Source organism: Halichoerus grypus, chromosome 6, assembly GCF_964656455.1.
Source record: "Halichoerus grypus chromosome 6, mHalGry1.hap1.1, whole genome shotgun sequence".
NCBI classification, from domain to species: domain Eukaryota; kingdom Metazoa; phylum Chordata; class Mammalia; order Carnivora; family Phocidae; genus Halichoerus; species Halichoerus grypus.
In genome coordinates, this window is record NC_135717.1 from 100611007 (window position 1) to 100629844 (window position 18838).

The 18838-nt window shown below is 38.8% G+C and overlaps 1 protein-coding gene across 2 annotated transcripts in view; it reads left to right on the forward strand.

The window, feature by feature from the left end:
- Window positions 1-18838, forward strand: part of STK38L (serine/threonine kinase 38 like) — an 80439-nt gene that overhangs the window by 46998 nt on the left and 14603 nt on the right. For both annotated transcript variants that reach the window (XM_036080213.2, XM_078075801.1), the window contains exons 2-5: window positions 6540-6684; window positions 10143-10194; window positions 16136-16258; window positions 16507-16590. In XM_036080213.2, coding sequence (XP_035936106.2) covers window positions 6551-6684; window positions 10143-10194; window positions 16136-16258; window positions 16507-16590 — 393 coding nt within the window. In that variant the 5' untranslated portion in view covers window positions 6540-6550. The remainder of the gene's footprint in view (window positions 1-6539; window positions 6685-10142; window positions 10195-16135; window positions 16259-16506; window positions 16591-18838) is intronic.

Sequence of the window (18838 nt, forward strand, 5' to 3'; positions counted from 1 at the left end):
TAACCTGGAAATAAGAACTTAAGGAAAATGGGGGACAAAGGTAGTAGGTACATGCAGGTGGGCAGTAGAGTTCAGGTCTTAGGGTCTTGCTGGTGACAGGAGTTTTAACTGCATTAAAATATGTACCATTCTTAGGAGAGTTCTTGATACTTGGGTAATAAGCCCTCAGGAAATGTTATTTGTTGGCTGTTACTTTTCACTTGGTTAAAAGCCCTGAATGGCTCCCATTTATGCTTAGTATATTTTAACATGGCAGAAAGGTATTTTATTATGACTCTTACCTGTCCTTCCACCTTCATCTTCTGCTATTTCACTGAATATACTCAAGCCATGTCTACACTCCTGTGTGTCAGTCTGTTTCACACCCTTACACTTCTTCCTCCTCTGCCCTGTTCATCTGACTTGTGAACCTTTAGTCCTGCCCACCCACCCCAGGATTCAGTTCAAGTATCTCCTCTTCTATGAAACCTTTGACTACTCTTAAACCCTTGGAGAGCTAATTTCTCCCTTCTTTGCATCCCCATAAGATTGTGAACTCCCTAAGGCAGGGACTAAATTTTATCCGTCTTAGTATTCTCCGTAACGTGTGCAGTGCTGGCACATAGTGTAAACCCACAGGATATGTTAGTTGGAAATGATCCAGTCAGTAGGAGTGAGTGCTGCAACTCGAGCCTTCACCGGACCGAATTCCTTACTCTTCTGAATGTACTGCCCAGAGGAAGGAGACTGTGGCTGCTCTATGCTTAGGGACCCGGCATATATGGTATCCAGTCTGAGGACCTGTCGTAGCTTAGGGCATTATGGTTGCATTTTCTACATGCATTTAGAAAAGTTTTCCGGGGCGCCTGGGTGGCTCAGATGGTTAAGCCTCTGCCTTCGGCTCAGATCGTGATCCCAGGGTCCTGGGATCGAGTCCCACATCGGGCTCCCTGCTCAGCGGAGAGCCTGCTTCTCCCTCTCCCTCTGCACCTCTCCCTGCTCATGCTCTCTCTCTCTCTCTCTCTCTCTCTCTCTGTATCTCTCTGTCTCAAATGAATAAATTTAAAAAAAAATCTTTAAAAAAAAAAGAAAGAAAAGTTTTCCTACTGCAAGGCAGTACGGTAGCATTAAGGATACTCGTTCCTCTGACGAGTAGTATGTGGAAACTAAGGTGAAATCCCCAGTTAAGTAGTGTGTTTTGCCAGTCAGGTAAAGCAGTTCTGTTTTCCTACTTTAGAAGTTTGATGGTAAATGGTTGGAGACACCACATCTATTTATAGGTAGCTTGAGTGCCAGATTTGTTATCTCCTTTCCCCAGGCTTGATAAATGAAAGAATGTCGGACTTAACTATTGGTAGCGTCTCCATTAATGAATAGGGGAGTCTGGAGAAAACACGTGAACAGGAAATTCAAGGGCACCTAGTGTTGTTTTTATCAGTCCAGGAATTCTCGACTTGCAAATTGTATCCTGTTCTTTTTCTGACTAAAGAAAGGGCTTCAGTAAAAGACAAAGGACAGTGTTAAATCCATTAGAGGAATAAATTTGCAATATAATAAGTGCCAGTCATCTAGATCATTCTTTGTAATAATTTGGTCACTTCTGTTCTTGGTTTTGTTTAATTTGAAAATTTTAAAGCCTATTTGTGTCTGGTTAGAAGGAAATTATTTTTTCTTGTTTTTAAAGCTAATTTCTAAAGGATAGTATTTAATTAAGACTAAGGGTGGGACTTTGGCTTTTTCTGCAATTATATCTCTCAAGTAGGGTTTTTTTCCTGAAGTTAACGTAACACTAAATGATTCTGTAGTTTTTAATCCAAAGGAAACTATTACATATGAAACATATAATTTCAACTCCATTAAATTTGAGTTCTGTTACCATCATTTACTGAATGCCTACTATGTGCTCAGCACCTTGCCAGGTGTTGTAATACTTTCATTACAAAGACGAATACAAAGGTGAATAGGTTTTGCTCTGATTTGTTTTTTAAACACAGTATACATACTTGCAGGTATGTATGTATAAAGCAGAGTGGAAAGAATTAATCATGATTAGATGATATAGTGTCTGGAAATTGTTTTTCATTACTCAACATCCACCTTTGGATTTTGGAGTTAAACTCATTACATCTTCTTATGATGGGAGAAACCTGATTTTGTGTTTATCCTTCTTTTATAAAGATCTCAGGTTCTTACATTTTTATCTAAAAAAACTTCATATTGCTCTGTACTGTTGATGCACACAATTACTGATGTTTAGAATTGTTTTGAATTCCCTAGCAATTTTTTTCATGTTTCACAAAAGTGTCCCTCAAAGTTTTGCTCAGTAATAATTCTGCCCATATCTAGCTCCTCAATTTTGCTTCATTCTGGGAGAGCCCAGTCAGCAGGAGAGCTTAATGCTGGCCATCTCCAGCTACTTTAAAGTACCATGGGCAAGATAGTGATCTGTCTTTTATTTATTTATTTTTAAGAATCTGCCTTAGTCTGATGCCATTAAACATTTAAATTAAATAACGGTTCTCTTTGTTTTGATGCCATGCTCACCAAGCAATCTTCTGATCCTAATTAAGGCTTTATATCTAGCTTGCCTACAAGGATGGAATACATTGGCCAGAAGATGCAAGTCTCTGTTCCTTGTTGCTCAATCTTTTTTTTTTTTTTTTTTTTAAAGATTTTATTTATTTATTTGACAGAGAGATAGACAGAAGAGCACAAGCAGAGGGAGTGGCAGAGGGAGAGGGAGAAGCAGGCTCTGCACTGAGCAGGGAACCCGATGTGGGACTCGATCCCAGGACCCTGAGATCATGACCTGAGCCGAAGGCAGATGCTTAACCATCTGAGCCACCCAGGCGCCCCCTTGTTGCTCAATCTTATTGTGTAATTCAGTAAATTGCTATTATGTCATACATATCAGTCCCTTGTGAACTCTGTTAGGCTAAAGTAGCTTCCAGAATTTGTTTGCTCTGGGTCTCTGGAAGTTGAAGGCCAGAGCTTGCTCTACGAGGTCCCTTGGCAGCCAGTCAGCTGCCTTACAAGGCCATTCCCTGAGTTCATCACACATCTTTCTTTCTGACTTTACAAGCATTACTTAGGTGTTATTTCTTTGTGCTTTTATTAGGAGGCACCACAGAAGATTTTGGTTGGTTGGTTGTTTTTTCACCATTCACTTTTTGAAAGGAACATATAGACCTTGGACAGCCATAGTTGGGTCTTGGCCTTTTTTCCTCCTAGGAACTGGCAAACCAATTTGAAAATTCCTTATCAGGTACAGATCTTCTGGACAAATGAGAAAACACTATGAAATCCCTGGGTATTGCTCTGTGTTGGAGCCTCTAAGTTTTTCGCCCCCCCCCCCAAATGTTGAAAAAAAGTTACAGGCACTTCTTTATTTGTACTTGATGAGAATTATCTATGAACTTAAATTTCATATGCCTAAAGGAAGCTCCTTAGGATACTACTGCAGATTTTATATCTCTCCCCTTTTTGAGGATTTAAGATGCATATTAGCATATTAAAGATGCTGAGAAGTCTTGAAATAAGACACTTGTTTAACTCTGTTTAATTTTAATTTCCTAAATTTATTTGAATTCCTCAACTTCTAGTCCATCTTCCTCGGCCTTCCCTCCATCCTCAGATTCCAGTCATGTGGGATTCACGGTGTCTGCTGTAAATCCTGCCTGTTCCACTTTTCCTTCTTTGACTTTTCTACATCTGATCCTGAAATACAGAACATGAATCCATTGATTCTGAGGTTTCTAAAGATGGTGTGGCAGCATTGCCTTAGATAGCATTCCAAGAAGAGCGAGATCTGAGTACTCAAAAATCATTTGGCCATGATAATTCTTGAGTTCCATTTGTTTTTATTTTTTTATTGTTCTTAAAAATAATATTAATTATGTTAAAGGATTTAACACATTAAAAAATTAAACTAGGTGCCTCAAATTATGTCTTACATTTGTATAAGCCATTGTGGCTTTGCTGTGCATCATCTCAGATGGCCTTAGACTACACCTGTGAACCAGACAGAGCAAATATTATAAAATCCCTCTTGAGCTCAGTGTTCTAGTGATTCGAATAAGACCTTACGATCATTAGCAGCAGGGTCTGGTTTAGGTCTCGAAATTTCTGACTCCTAGGTTCAGTAATTTCTTTTCCTATAGTTGCGTATTAGCCAACCTTTAGAGTGTACTTTATTTTTTGCCAATTGTTTCAGCTCTTCCTCCACCCCACCATTGACAGGTTGACTCATTCATTCATTAAAGCCTACTATGTGTCAGATACAGTGCTATTGTGGTGAACACTCAAAAATGAATGGGGGAAAATTCTTGCCCAGAGGTGCTCCTAGTTCAGTGGGAGAGAGAAATGAGTGCTTCAATACCAGTATCTGAGATATATTGGTACAGGTGCTAGGCAACACACATGGAAGAATACCAAATGTTATGGCTCTTTCAGTAGCGAATGTTAGAGAAGTCATCACAGGAAGACTTGAGCTAAACTGGATCTTAAAGGTCAGAAGTGATTGGGGGGGATAGGTCATACAAGGGTTTGGAGGCAGGAAAGAGCTGAGTATGTTGGGAGAAGAGGGGGCGGGGTGGGGCAATAGAGAAGGCTAGACAGGCAAGTTGGAGACAGCACTTGGAGTTGGATCCTGACTCCACAGCACACTAGCCTTGTGACTTTTCTGAGCTTCAGTTCCTGTTGTGAGGAGGAAATGCACTCGTGCATAGGAAGGGCCACTCTCTTAAATCCTCTGGAGAAAAAAGGGAGAAATCAGTGAATCAAATATCGTACGATTCCTGATAGGCACAACCATTCAGTGTCTGCGAGTTGCCTCTGTTTATCATGCCAAGCTAATTTGATTTGCTATGGGCAGTGAGGAGAAGTGAATTGATTTTAAACAAGTGACACGATCAACTTCTTGTTCTAAAGATCTTTAGAGTAGTCAGCAGAGGCACAAATTTGTGAGGCTAAAATAATAGATTCGTGTTTAGACATAATGACTTTGAGGCTTATGCAGTACATTGAGGTATAAAGCCAGTAAGAGGGCAGTGGAACCGGGAATTTGCCCGAGTTAAATTGTATACTTTCAGCCTATACTCGACTTGCTTGACATTGAAGAATAAGAAAGGTCTTTTGGGGGCGCCTGGGTGGCTCAGTTGGTTAAGCGACTGCCTTCGGCTCAGGTCATGATCCTGGAGTCCCGGGATCGAGTCCCGCATCAGGCTCCCTGCTTGGCGGGGAGTCTGCTTCTCCCTCTGACCCTCCTCCCTCTCATGCTCTCTGTCTCTCATTCTCTCTCTCTCTCTCAAATAAATAAATAAAATCTTTAAAAAAAAATAAAAAAAAAAAAAGAAAGAAAGGTCTTTTGGTTCATTCCATTATCCCTGGAGTCTACTGAAGTTCAGGTGCATACCCGGGGTCTGTATCTTCACGTAATTAGGGAGAGGTGGGTGTTGGGGAGTAGGTATTAGGTTTGGGGGAATGCTTTCTAGCTAATAGTGCAATGTTGGATGCTTACTGTTGGCAGTCTGGATCTTCTCTAGGTCTGTTATGATCTCCATCCAGATAAGCAAAAACCTCTTTACTGTATGAAACCATTCTAGTCTTTTTCGGTCCTGATGTAGACTGTAGGAGACAAGTCTCTTAGGGTCAGTGCCCACCAGTAGCAGCCACCACAGTTCAATCTGTCCCCTGCCCCCCCCCCGCCTCCCACGAAGCAGCCATTTTGCTACATTCCTTGTCTTATTGTCCAAAGTATCTTCTTCAAACCAGTACTTCAAATGGCTGGCCCAGTGGTTTTTCGAAGTTGGCACTTGAATGGCTTTAAGTAGACACACATTGCCCGGTTAAGGTCCCAAAACATCCCTACTGTCACCTGCCTTGATTCATTTGTGTTTTCTGCCTGATTCCTATGGACATTTGAGTGTCATTTGGAAATGAAATGGACCTCACAGTCTGGAGAAGTACACCCGACCTTGTTACAGCGCTTTCTGAAATGACAGAGTTCAGAACGAAATAGAGCAACAAGGGCTCCATTCAAAGGGGCTTGTTTTTAAAAGCAGTTTACCCATAAAACCTATATATGTAAGAATTGCTTCAGACTGATGTTTGTGTGCAGATTTGATGCACTGCTTCGTGTTTCCTAGAATTTCTGTGGCAGAAGTTACTTCTTACTATTTAACTGGACTACATTAACTCTACGGAGACTTACGTTTAGTGCAGGCATATGCATTAACAAAATCTTGTGGATTTTATTTAGTGATCGAACCTATTGTTTTGAATGCTTGTTGACTACAACCTTTTGTATAAAATGTGCCCATGTTGTGTGTGGCCTGGTGCTTCTTGACTCTTACTCACCCCTGGTGGTGCAAACACAAAAATAATTTCTATTGCTTCCTCTTTCTTTACTAGCATTGTGTTATTTATAATGTGAAAGACTTGGAAGTCTCAATTGTTAGGGTAGAATTTTGCTGAGCAGAAATTAAACCATCTCCAGAGTTTATTATGAGGGATAGAAAGTGTTTTTCTACTGAACAATTTGTGTTTACATGTTGTTTCAGTTCCTGTTACTATGGCAATGACAGCGGGGACTACAAGCACCTTTCCTATGAGCAACCATACCCGGGAAAGAGTGACTGTGGCCAAGCTCACGTTGGAGAACTTTTACAGCAACCTAATTTTACAGCATGAAGAGAGAGAAACCAGGTATAGTAAAGGCTGGTCAGAATTTTCTGTTTGGTTTAATAAGCCGTTAGGTTGCAAGTGGGGTGTAAACGTGTTGTCCATTAATAATATAAATATTGTGGATCCCTGTATGCTGTTTTTAGGTTTCCTATACTGACAGTGTCTCTAGTTATTTTCGCAGCATGGTTTCTTGTCCTGTGCACCCATATACTTAAATCACATGTCAGCTGATATCTTCAGTAAAACACGTCCAATCATGAAATTATGATATATCTTTATACTTTATGAATAATTAATATTATTAATTATCCAAAAACACGTATAGAGTGTAAGTGGAGGTAGAAGAATAAAAAGATGAACGACCTGTTATTTTGCCTTCAGAAAACTCTGAAGAGGGAGATAAGGCCCATAAATATTACATGAAAGAGTGAAAAGCATCACTAAGAGAAGGGCAAAGAAGGGAGAGATTGCTTTTGACTAAAGTAACTGGGAGGGCGTCATAAATGGTAGGGGCATTTATCAGGGCTCTCAAGGAAGAGTATTAATTATACATGCATTAATGGGAGAAGGAGATAAAAGAGCCGGAGGAAGGATATTACATACAGAAGAAATCGCCTTTGGTGCTGGGTCAGGCAAGAGCCAGTCTACCTCGAGCTGGATTTCAGCATTTCCTGGGAGCCTTAGATGCTTTGTTAATGTAGCTGTTCTCATGGGAGTAGAGAGGCTTGAAGATTTTTGAACAGAATCAGTGATCATGGGTGTTTCTCTAGAAAAGTACTTTAGTTGTGATGTACAGAATGGATTGTGGGTGGAGAAATAAGAAACAGGAAAGGCTAGTGATGTAGTCCAGGCATATAGAAAGGAGGCTTGAATTAGGATCGTGACAACAATAGAATAGAACTTAGGAGCAAGAAAGATTGACAAAAGTGGTGCCTAGCTGGGTATGACATGTTGGACAGGTCTAACTACAGATCAGCCAAGCTGAGCAGAGAATTGAACTAGAAAATAAAACTTAAGTGATTATTCAGAAGTCAACCTAGAGACACAGAGTCGGAAAATATGAAGAAGAATAGTGAGTAGAGCTAACATCTTTAACCAAAGTTCCTAAAGGAAGAGAGGAAAGAGGCTGGAGTGGAAGCAGGTTAAACTAAATTCACCATCAGCAAAACTTCCAGAAGATTCAATTTAGGCTGAAGGAAAGCGATCACAAACAGATCTAAATGTAAATGTGTGGATAAATCTCAACACGAATAGCATAAAAACAAAAACAACAATAATGATAATGTCTTATACATTTTTAAAAGTAGAATTAAAATATTTTCCAGCAGTGGACTATCAGGAGGGAAGTAAGTATAATTAAAGTGTTCCTAGAGATCTTTGTATCTCTGCTATAGAGGTACAACATACAGAGGGGGTAAGGATTGATTCATTTCAGACTAATAGAGTTTATAACTTCCAAACTAGTAGAGGGGAAACAATGGAATGAGGAAAAAATCCTGGTTCAAAATAAGGCAAGGGAAAAAGAAAAACTAAAACACCAAAAAGTCGACACAAATAGAAACCACACAATCAGTTAGAAATGAATCCAAACGTATGAGTAATTATACTAATTGTAAATACAATGGAAGTCTCTGGAAATCATCCAATCACCAAGGGAGAGTGAACAAAGTAGAAGAGAATCAGGGAAAGAAAGACTGCTTTTTTAGAAGGCAGACACTGAAGTTATGCATCAGAATTTTGAACGCTCCTTGTCTTTTCCTGATGAAATCTTTCAGTAATTCAGTTTTGCCCTCTATTTCCAAACAAAGGAAAGTAAGAATAAAAGTATCTGCTGTTATTTCAAGAAGAAAAAAATAAAAAAAGGCAGTCTCAGCTTGGTGCCATGGAAGTCGTATTTCATATTTCAGCTCATATTTTCTAAAAGCTTATACTTTAAGACTACATGTGATGAATTTTTAAGGCTTAACTAATTGGATAAATACATAAGCCAAATAAAGTACCAATCAGAACAAAATGTCCAGGGCATTTAGGAGGAACACTGTTTTCTTTGCAGGTACAAGAGAAGCCACAGGTCTTCTCGTTTAGATATGGTAGAAACGGATGAAGGTTACTGCCTCTCTCTCCAGAGTAAGGGATGATTTCATGAAGTGGTAGTCTTGGCAACAGTGAGGAAAGGGGGCAGTAGAGATTTGACAGAAGAATGAAGTTGCCTATATGCTGATGGGCCCTCCCAGATTAGTGGTCCTCCTCCACTGTGTATTCTGACTGTAGAGGAGAAAACTCAAAATCCTTCAACAAGCAGCTCTGCAGGGCCCAGAGGGGCATGATGGCAGGCACAGAGCTTGCTCCATTCTAAGGGTTGGGCTTTGGAAAACAGTGTGTAAATAAAAGATAAAAATCAGCCAGATAAGCACGAAGGTGTCTATTACAACTGTTGAGGAAGTAGGCAGGTGTCGTTGCCATTGGGTGCTGATTTATGGACAGCCTTTAGATATTTTTGTTATCAATTTTCCATAAGAATAATGGGTTAGGAAAGAGCTTACCTATAGACATATTATAAATGACAAATGCTGAAAAATGTATACGATGATTTCAATCCTCAACCCTTATATTCCCATGTAGGCAAATCCTGGAAAGTTAGTCTTATTCCAACATACTCCAGAACTAATTAGGAAGAGCTCTCTCAGGTTTATCTTTAGGAAAAACCAATACAGTAGAAGTAAAATAATGAATATTCAGTTGGAAATGAGTTGCACAATTTGTATCACAACCATCTCTGTAGTTACTAGTTACTTCATCCACCCAACCCCTCCCCTTCTCCTCCGCATCCCCCTGCAGTGCTTAGCTTAACTAACTTCGGCGGTGTCATTTAAAAATGACGAATAACTGGACTTGGCTATACCTAGAAAAGCAAATGTTCTGGTGGTTAATTTTTTTTTTTATGTACAGTTTTTGAAGAATTAGAATAAAATACACTCAATTGCATTGAACATTTTTTCTTGACTGATTAGGAAATCAAGCTTAGACTTTAAATGAAGGACTTCCATAAGCTCATTTAGTTAATAAGTATTAGAATCAGGGTTCAAACAGGGATATCCACCTTAAATATTTATACTTTTAGTCACTGTAGTTACTTTTATATGCTTCTAATGTAAACACTGATAAATGTTAATGATTTTGGTGGTTTGAATATTAGACAACAGATTTTCCTTATTAAAATATTAGTCACCTTTGCTAATCATTGATTTACGCAGCATTAGAAGCAAATTTTTCATTTGGCCAATATGAGAAAGTGAAATCTGTGTTGGGTTTATATTTTGAGAAAGAAAACTATTTTTAATAATTATTTTGATTCAACTTGATTTTTTTTTTTTAGCATAGCAAACTGAAGTGGTAAACTCGAATAAATAAGTGAACATTTCTTAAATGGGAGTAGTTAGGAATGTATTTAAAATTTACATTATTTTTTCTTTGAAAAGGCAGAAGAAATTAGAAGTGGCCATGGAAGAGGAAGGATTGGCAGATGAAGAGGTAATGTTAGCTGTAACTCCTGTGACTGTAGTTAATGATACCATGTACTTGAAAGTTACTAAGAACGGATCTTAAATGTTCTCACTATAAAAAAAAAATTACTTATATGAGGCGATGGATATGTTAACTAGCCTTATTGTGGTAATCAGTTCATGATATCTATGTGCATTAATACATCCCATTGTAGACCTTAAACTTGCAGTGTTATATGTATGTCAATTATAGCCCAAGAAAGTTAGTTGGGTGGGGGGGGGACTAATTACTGTATAATGGCAACCCCAGTGACTTTTTCATTTATTGATATCAGATAATTTTATAACTTAGGTAATGTGGATTTCATCATTTGAATATGGGCTTCTTACTTTGTTGCTATGATGGAGATCTTTAAAAGGAGGCAGCTTTTTATTGTTTTAAATCTGAGAACATAGATTTAGTGAACAGGGTCTACAGTATCCTAAGTGCATGGGACAAGAAAAGTGGGCTCCAAGAAGAATCAGTGAATCGCCAAATCTTCTCACATTTTTTCCTGAATATTTCTTAAAACCATCCAGTTCTCTAGTCCAGTGCCTCTCCCCTTCTTTAAATTACTGTGTGTTTCACTTGAAGGAAAACTGTCCCCAGCTGGGCTCTCTTCCTGCAGTCTGGGCCCCACTCCCACCCCCAGGTTTTCTGCACACTCCACCCAGAGTTCTATCTAAAAACGGGTTTGATCACATCACTCTTTTGCTTAATACCCTTCATTGGCTCCTGAGTACTCTCGGATGAGGGTAGACTTTTAACATTAATGTGCAAGAGCCTTCACAGTTTGGCCTCTGCGTTCTCGCTCTAGCCTCATCTCTTGTCCCCCACCCCCATGCTGACCACCACTACTGAGTTACTTTAACTTCCACGCTCTTGCCTGTGGACCTTTCATAGGCTATTTCTGTCGCTTAGAACTTCCTTACTCTTGCCCAATTCCCTTTATTCTTTAGGAAGCTCTGGGCCTCACTTCGGGCCTCAGTTCCACTGGGAAATCTTGCCTAATCTCTTGAGGTACTCTTCCTACATTCTGCATGAACACCGTTCCTATCCCTGTGGCAGCTCTAAATATCCTCTCCCCACAGTAGAAACTCCGTAATGTCTTATTCAGCTTTATACCTCCAGGGATGGTGGAGGGCTGTAGATACAATAATTATTTGGTGACTAAAGAAACAATGACCTTTCCCTCAAGAAGTTTACCAGTTACAAGGAGAGATGATGTATGTGTGTGTGTAAAAATACATATACATGATAGAATGTGGCAAACTTTGAAAATACAGGGATTTTCTATATAGGATGGATCAGAAAAGGTTTCATGGAAGAGGTAACAATTGATTTCAATCTTAGAAAAATAGGTAGATTTACATTAGAATCAAAAGATAAATACAAAATAATTGCAGAACAATGAACTACAAAGGATGCGGTAAAGGAAATAGCAAGGTAAATTGACAGCACATATGGAAGGGCTAGGCTGGTAGTAGTCTACTAAGAAATGTACACTTTGTTTTCTAGGCAATAGGGAGATACAACCGAGATTGATTAGCTTAACAGTTTTCAGTGATCAGAAAAGAATTTCTATACTTTAAGAGTGGTCGTCCAAATGATGATTTGAAATCAAACCATTATTTAATCTTCCCTGTACCTCTCCTAGGACTATTCCTTTATTTTTCTGCTGGCATTGTTTGAATAAAATGTTTTATGATTTGTACCAAACGTGGTTACCTTGTTAGTTGACTCAATCTAGAAAACCCAAATTATTTGCCTAAAATTACTATGATAAACGTTTTAAAAACTCATTTAATTATATTCTTTAAACTTTAAATGAGAAAGGTAGCGATTTAGATCTGTATTACAATCAATAAAGAAAAAATAAAGCTAAGCAAACCTTTTCTCATTTATTCATTAGTATTAATAACTTTCTTATTAATAATCTTATAATTGTATTAATGTATATTCTACATTATATTTACATATTTTACATATATATTTGTAATACATATAGAAATCTTAAGCATAAGATCTTAATTGGAAATCTGGAGGGAGAAATTATAAAAACAGATGCTTAGGGGGTCAAGCAGGTAACGTGAATGAGGGAAGCTGGCTGGGTTGTTTTCATGACATCTTAGGTTATATATTCTTTTGATCCAACACACTTTGTTTGCACATTCAACTCCTAAGATTATTTTTTTTCACTTCCACAAAGAAATAGACTTTTTTTTTCTTTTTCTGAAATATCTGATCCTCACAGTTTATCTTTTGATAAAAACACACCCCTTTTCAACTTCACTGAAAGGAGACAGGAGCACCAGCCCCATTCTACTCGTCACCTGATGACTGGCATCAATGGTGGAGACTGTGACCAATTAGAGACCTGATGTCCATCAAAGGGGGACTGACTGCCTCTTTGGCCCAGTGTGGCCAAGTTCCTGTTTTTCAAGAGAGGCTGGAAATCTGGACTTCTATGTGACATCACCTGCTTTTTTAAAATATCGGCAAATAATTCAAGTGTTTTAAAAACAACTTGCAGGCCAAATCAAATACATCTGTAGGTTGAATACAGTTTGTAGCTTTCCGTTCGCAACCTCTGTTCTGCACTAGGAAGTGCTAAATACATTTAGAGCTATTTTCTTCAATTCTTCTGATTAACTTGTAGAAAATGTGATATGATTTATATCTAAAAATAGTGGCCCATAATAACTGTAAAACTTCTAAAACTTTTCTGTAAAGATATTTTAATTCCACAAATGCTTATTGTTAGGCCCTGTGCTAGGTCTTAGATTATGTCAAATTCTACAAAATAGATACCTTCTCTTAAACCTTGATATAAAATATGTTGTAACTATCATTGTGTGGGGTGGATTTTTCTTTTTAAAGATTTTATTTATTTGAGAGAGTGAGAGAGCACAAGCGGGAAGAGGGGCAGAGGGAGAGGGAGAAGCAGACTCCCTGCTGAGCAGGGAGCCCGACGTGGGGCTTGATCCCAGTACCCTGGGATCATGACCTGAGCTGAAGGCAGACGCTTAACCGACTAGCCACCCAGGCACCCTGGGTGGATTTTTAAAAAAATAAAATTGTTTTATAAAAATCTAGGTTTAAATTGAAAACTAGTATTTATCCTTAATTCATTCAAAATAGAAAATCTTTGTGAAATAATTTGTGAAAGTTATTTGTGAAAATTAAACCATGTGATGTGGTCATGTAGAGCATATATGCAGAGATGAAGTTGCCAGCTGAACTCTTTCAGATCTCAGAACTTCTGAGTGCACTGTCTGTCTTATACAAAAACTGAGCATCCCATAGATCGAGAATTTGAGGAACACCCATTTAAAAAGGAATGGAGAAAGGAAGAAAACAATGTGTGTCTAGTTTCATCTCACTTAGGAAAATCCCATCAGACATGGAATATTATTCACTCTGATGGAAAAACGAAATAAATTTAAGCTGCAAAAGGGAGCCATGAAATGTTAAGCCTGCCCACAGATTTTGTTGTCCTCTTTGGCGAGAAAGGATATGATTACCACAAAAATGTTACTTGTTTTTCAAGGCTACTTAATCTACACAAGTCATGAGCAGATACATCAACATGTTTTTTTTCATCAGTATATTTTTTTGCGTTTATTAACTTTTTTATTTTAATTCCCAGTATAGTCAACATACAGTGTTATATTAGTTTCCGATGTACAGTGTCAGTGATTCAGCAGTTCTATACATTACTCAGTGCTCATCATGTCATCAATATATTTTTTTAAGATTGATTTGTTTATTTGAGAGAGAGAGAGAGAGAGTGTGCGCAGGAGGAGCAGAGGGAGAGAGAGAGAGAGTGTTTCCAGCTGAGTGCGGAGCCCTACACGGGGTTCCATCTCACAACCTGAATCAAAACCAAGAGTCCGATGCTTAACTGACTGTACCACCCAGGTGCTCCATCAGTCTATTTCTAATGCTAGCTTGCTTTACCTCCCTCTGGACTGCAACACTGATTTGAAGACTAATATCATGGGGGGCGCCTGGGTGGCTCAGTCAGTTAAGCTCTGGACTCTTGGTCTTGGCTCAGGTCATGATCTCAGGGTTGTGGGGCCTCGGGCTCCACTCAGCGGGGGGTCTGCTTTCCCGCTCTGCCTGCCTCTCCCTCGCTCGCACCCACTCTCTATCTCTCTAAAATAAAAATAAATCTTAAAAAAAAAGACTAACGTCATGGAATAGGGTTTTTTTTTTTTTAAGTAATGTAACAATGTTATAGCGAGGTCTCATTTTTGTAGAATTATGTGCTCCATATACTTGTGATTCTCCCTTTTTGCCATTAAATAGCTGTGCCCCAAACTACATAAACATTGTTTACTTGCTGCATTACACAAGCTATTAAATATTAGTGAACACTGTTTTCTTTAGTGGCCTCTCTTCTGTTGATTTTGAGCATGATTATGAAAGTATGTAATGAGATCATCTTTTCCATTCAGATTAGACAAGTTTCTGAAACTACACCCAATCATACTCCATTTTATAGTCCATAAAGTCAGAGACCCAGAAAGAGTTTCAAAATTCTTATATTTATTCATTTATGTAATTAAAACAAACCTCCCGAAACCTCTTTATTGCTTTGAAAGACAGGATACTATAGTGCCACCATGTGGCCTTTTTAATTAGTCTGAAGCTGCTTTTTTGGGCTCGGCCTTTTGGCTAAGATCAAGTGTTGTTTTACTCTAGTAATTCAGTTATTCTTTTTAAAAATCATTCAGTGGGCATTTTTGAACAAAAAAACAGTCTTCACTGTTTCCACCATTGATGTGCCTGAGTGTGTAACTTCATTCAGCTGTTTAAAGATGTTTAAATCGAAGATATAATTTCTTGATTGCATCTTCTTAGATTAATTTTGTTGGAAGTTTCAGAATTCCATTGCACTGGGATGCACATTTACCTGTTTCCAATTGATTGAGAGTTTGCCATACCTTTTTGAAAACAGACACAGGAGTAGGAAGACACCATTCAGTGGTTATACCTTGAGCTGCATTTAAAAGCAGTGTTTCTGAGCTGTGATGGCCGTGTCGACTTGCCTTTCCCTCAGAATGGAACTCCTGAAAACCTGGTAGGGTTCAGTTGACCATGAACAGGTGCTTAATTTTTTTGATTTTCTTTATTTCCTACTATATGTGACCTCTACCAGGACCTAACAGAAGGTCAACAGAGTTTTGTTTGGTCAGGGGGAAAATGACGTATAGAACAGTGAAGTGAACGCCTCTTCCAAATATAACCTTCGGGTATTTCATAATGTTTCTTATCAGCGTTTGTTATTTTTTGGTGATCTTTGGAGAGTACATTATGAAATTCCTGACTTGAATATTTTAATGAATTCTTTATGTCATTATTATTATTATTTTGCAATTTCATATTCTTAGGAAGTTGTGTGCCAAATCTCAAAGCAGTTTATTAAAATTTATTTAAGAAAAAATTCTATCATAAGTAAATCTCCATGGAAACACTGCTGTGGTATTATTTTGGTGTCCTAAATCTCAGGAGTTGTGACAGAACAACCTGGAAATTAGGGAATTGAAGCAAAGTAGATTGCCTGACTGTAAAATTCATGATGAGAATACTATTAGCATTTCCTAAAGCTTAACTTTTATTTATGAATTAAGTTAGCATATACATGAAATACAAGATGAACTTCATTAAGATGAAATATGTAAAGGAGTCCACCTCAAGAATAAAGATTTATCAGTTGGTGAAAATAAAAAAATGTTTTCTTTAGATTGTTTTATTCTTTCCATGCTTAACAAATACTCAACTTTGGTAAATAAGTTCTAACACTCGTATATAATATTTAAGATACTTTGCCCCCATTTTACATATCTTATCTTTTAATACTACAGGCTTCCTTTAGAGCAATCTAAATTTAGAATCATCCTTTTAAATTGTCTTTTTTTAATAGAAAAAGTTACGCCGATCACAACATGCCCGAAAGGAAACAGAGTTCTTACGGCTCAAGAGGACCCGACTTGGCTTGGATGACTTTGAGTCTCTGAAAGTTATAGGAAGAGGAGCGTTTGGCGAGGTTACTTCCTTTTTAAAGACACTGCTGTTGAAAATATGTAGCTTAAGATAGTTTAAAATATGTATTTCAATAGGTTAATATGTATTAAAATAGTGTAATGTATCAGAATAGTTTAATTTTAAGAATTCCTAAAATATAAGCAATGGCAAATTGCAACACTGATCCCTTTAAAAGGACTTACCTTTTACTCCTAAATCAATAGTAGTGACTGTTTAACATTGATAGTATGGTCAATTTTTACATTCTAGGTGCGGCTGGTCCAGAAGAAAGATACAGGCCATATCTATGCAATGAAGATATTGAGAAAAGCTGATATGCTTGAAAAAGAGCAGGTATGAGTTCTTTAGCACATACAACCGAAGGAATACCACTGACTAGGTGTTAGAGTACATGTTAATATTGGAATTTGTAAAAAAGAGTCGACACATCTTACTGTATGTGGTCTATTAATTTTTTGGTAGCCTGTTTTATTGTTTCTCAATTCTTATAGTTAAAATTTCTTCCAAATTTATAATCTGAAAATGTATTAGCCTGTTCAGCCTGCCATAACAAAATACCAAAGACTGGGTGGCTTAAACAACAGAAATTTATTTTCTCACAGTTCTGGAGACTGAAAGTTCAAGATCAGGGTTCTGGCACGGTTTGATTCTAGTGAGGTGCTCGTCCTGGCTTGCAGATGGCTTGCTGCCTTCCCACTAAGGCCCGCATCGCCTCTCCTTGCTGTGTGCACAGAGAAAGAACGGGAGCACTCTGGTGCCTCTTCTTAAAAGGACGCTATCCCCCTCTCCCTCTATGGCTTCACTTAACCTTAATTACTTCCTTAGAGGCCGCATCTCCAAATTCAGTCACCCTGGGGGTTACGGCATCACCATAGGAATTTGGTGTGTGGGGGGGGCAATACACAAACATTTAGTCCATAACAAAATACCTTCTTTTCTGACTTCAGTGAAAATAAAGGACAGTTCTCAGCTTCCTTAATCCCTATCACATATAAACAAGACCAGTCTCCTGTGAATTGGCTGATTTTACCATATTTCCAAAATCTGCAAACCACCCCCCTCCCCCAGTTCCATACTCCTGGACTCTCTATGTTTGCTGTGACTTAATGCAGCTTAAGGGTAGGCCATAAATCCGAAAACATCAATAGTATTATTTATGTATTCCCCTCTGTTTCTGGTCTGGGTAGAAGCTCTGTAGAACCCTAAATGGATTACATATGCTAGGGGAGGACTCAACAAACGGAGTATAGAGGGAGGATGGCCCCTCTCTCTACCTAATGCTCTACTTCAGTTTTTTAGTCCCTGCCTAAAGGCTATTAAGAGTTCAGCTTTTGACTGAACAGGTTACAGAAGAGGTTTAGTCAAGAAGACCAAAGTGCACGTCCTCATCAGACTCCTCTCTTTGCTTCCAATTCCCTCTCCGCCGCCAGGGCAGCCTTGGTGGAGGGGGCGGGCCCTCCTGCTGGGGCAGCACCAGCCGCTGGGGAGGCTCCACCAGCCCCTTGCTTGCAGATGAGGCTCCCGATGTTGATGTTGACATTGGCCGGTGGCCTTTGCAGACAAGCCCAGCCAGAAAGGTTCAACTTTTACACCCGCTGCTTTAATGAGGGCATTGATCTTATCCTCCGTGACTGGAGGTTGAGGGCTGAGTAGATGCGGGCGAGCCCGGGACAGCGCCGTGGTGTGGGTGAGTGCTGTATCTGCAAGGTGCTAACCGGAGGAAGTGAGGGTCTCACCCAACACGGTCCTAGCTTCCTCAGAAGGACCCAGCACCTTAGCCGCAGCTGAGAAAAGTCCCTCCTAAAACTTACTTAGTTATTACAGCAGTATAATACTGGTTTTTATTTAAATATGCCCCCCCCCTTGAATTTTCACTGCATTCTTTCACTTTATTTCTATTTCATGCATTCAACAAGTATTCACTGGGGGCCTATGATGTACCAAATGGGCCTGTGGTGTTCTAGGTTAACACATAGATGGGATTAACAGTACAAACCTGATCCTTATTTTTTTCTAGAAGTGGGGAAATAGGCAGGCAGCAAATAGTCATGATTGAGAAAGACTACAGAGAAACTTTTTACAAAAGGATAAATTGATGCAGATGATCTGGTTTAAGAGGAAGAATTAGATCAGGGAATGTTTCTCTGAAGAGAGAATATTTGATGAAAGACTAAATAATGAGAAAGAATGACAGATAAAGATCAGGTAGAACAAATATCCAGGCAGCAAATGCAGAGGCCCTGAGGCAAGAATAATCTTGGCCCGCTTAAAGAGAAAGAAGCCATTGTGGCTAGAATTCAGTGCAAGAAGAATGGTGGGAGAGGTAGACAAGGATCAGATCCCAGAGCTCTGAAGGCCAAGGTAGAGCGTTTGGGTTTTATTCTAAATGCAATGGGAGGACGCTCTTGTTTGAGGGGGAACGGTATGTCTGATTGATGTTTTACAAAGATGAATCAGTCCCTTTGCTTGCTGATGGAGGAAACAAGAGGTGAAGCAGAGAAGCCAATTGAGAGACTGGTGTACCAATTCCAGCCAGGATGTGATTGTGGTTTAGAGCAGAGAAGCTGAAGAAAAGTCAGAT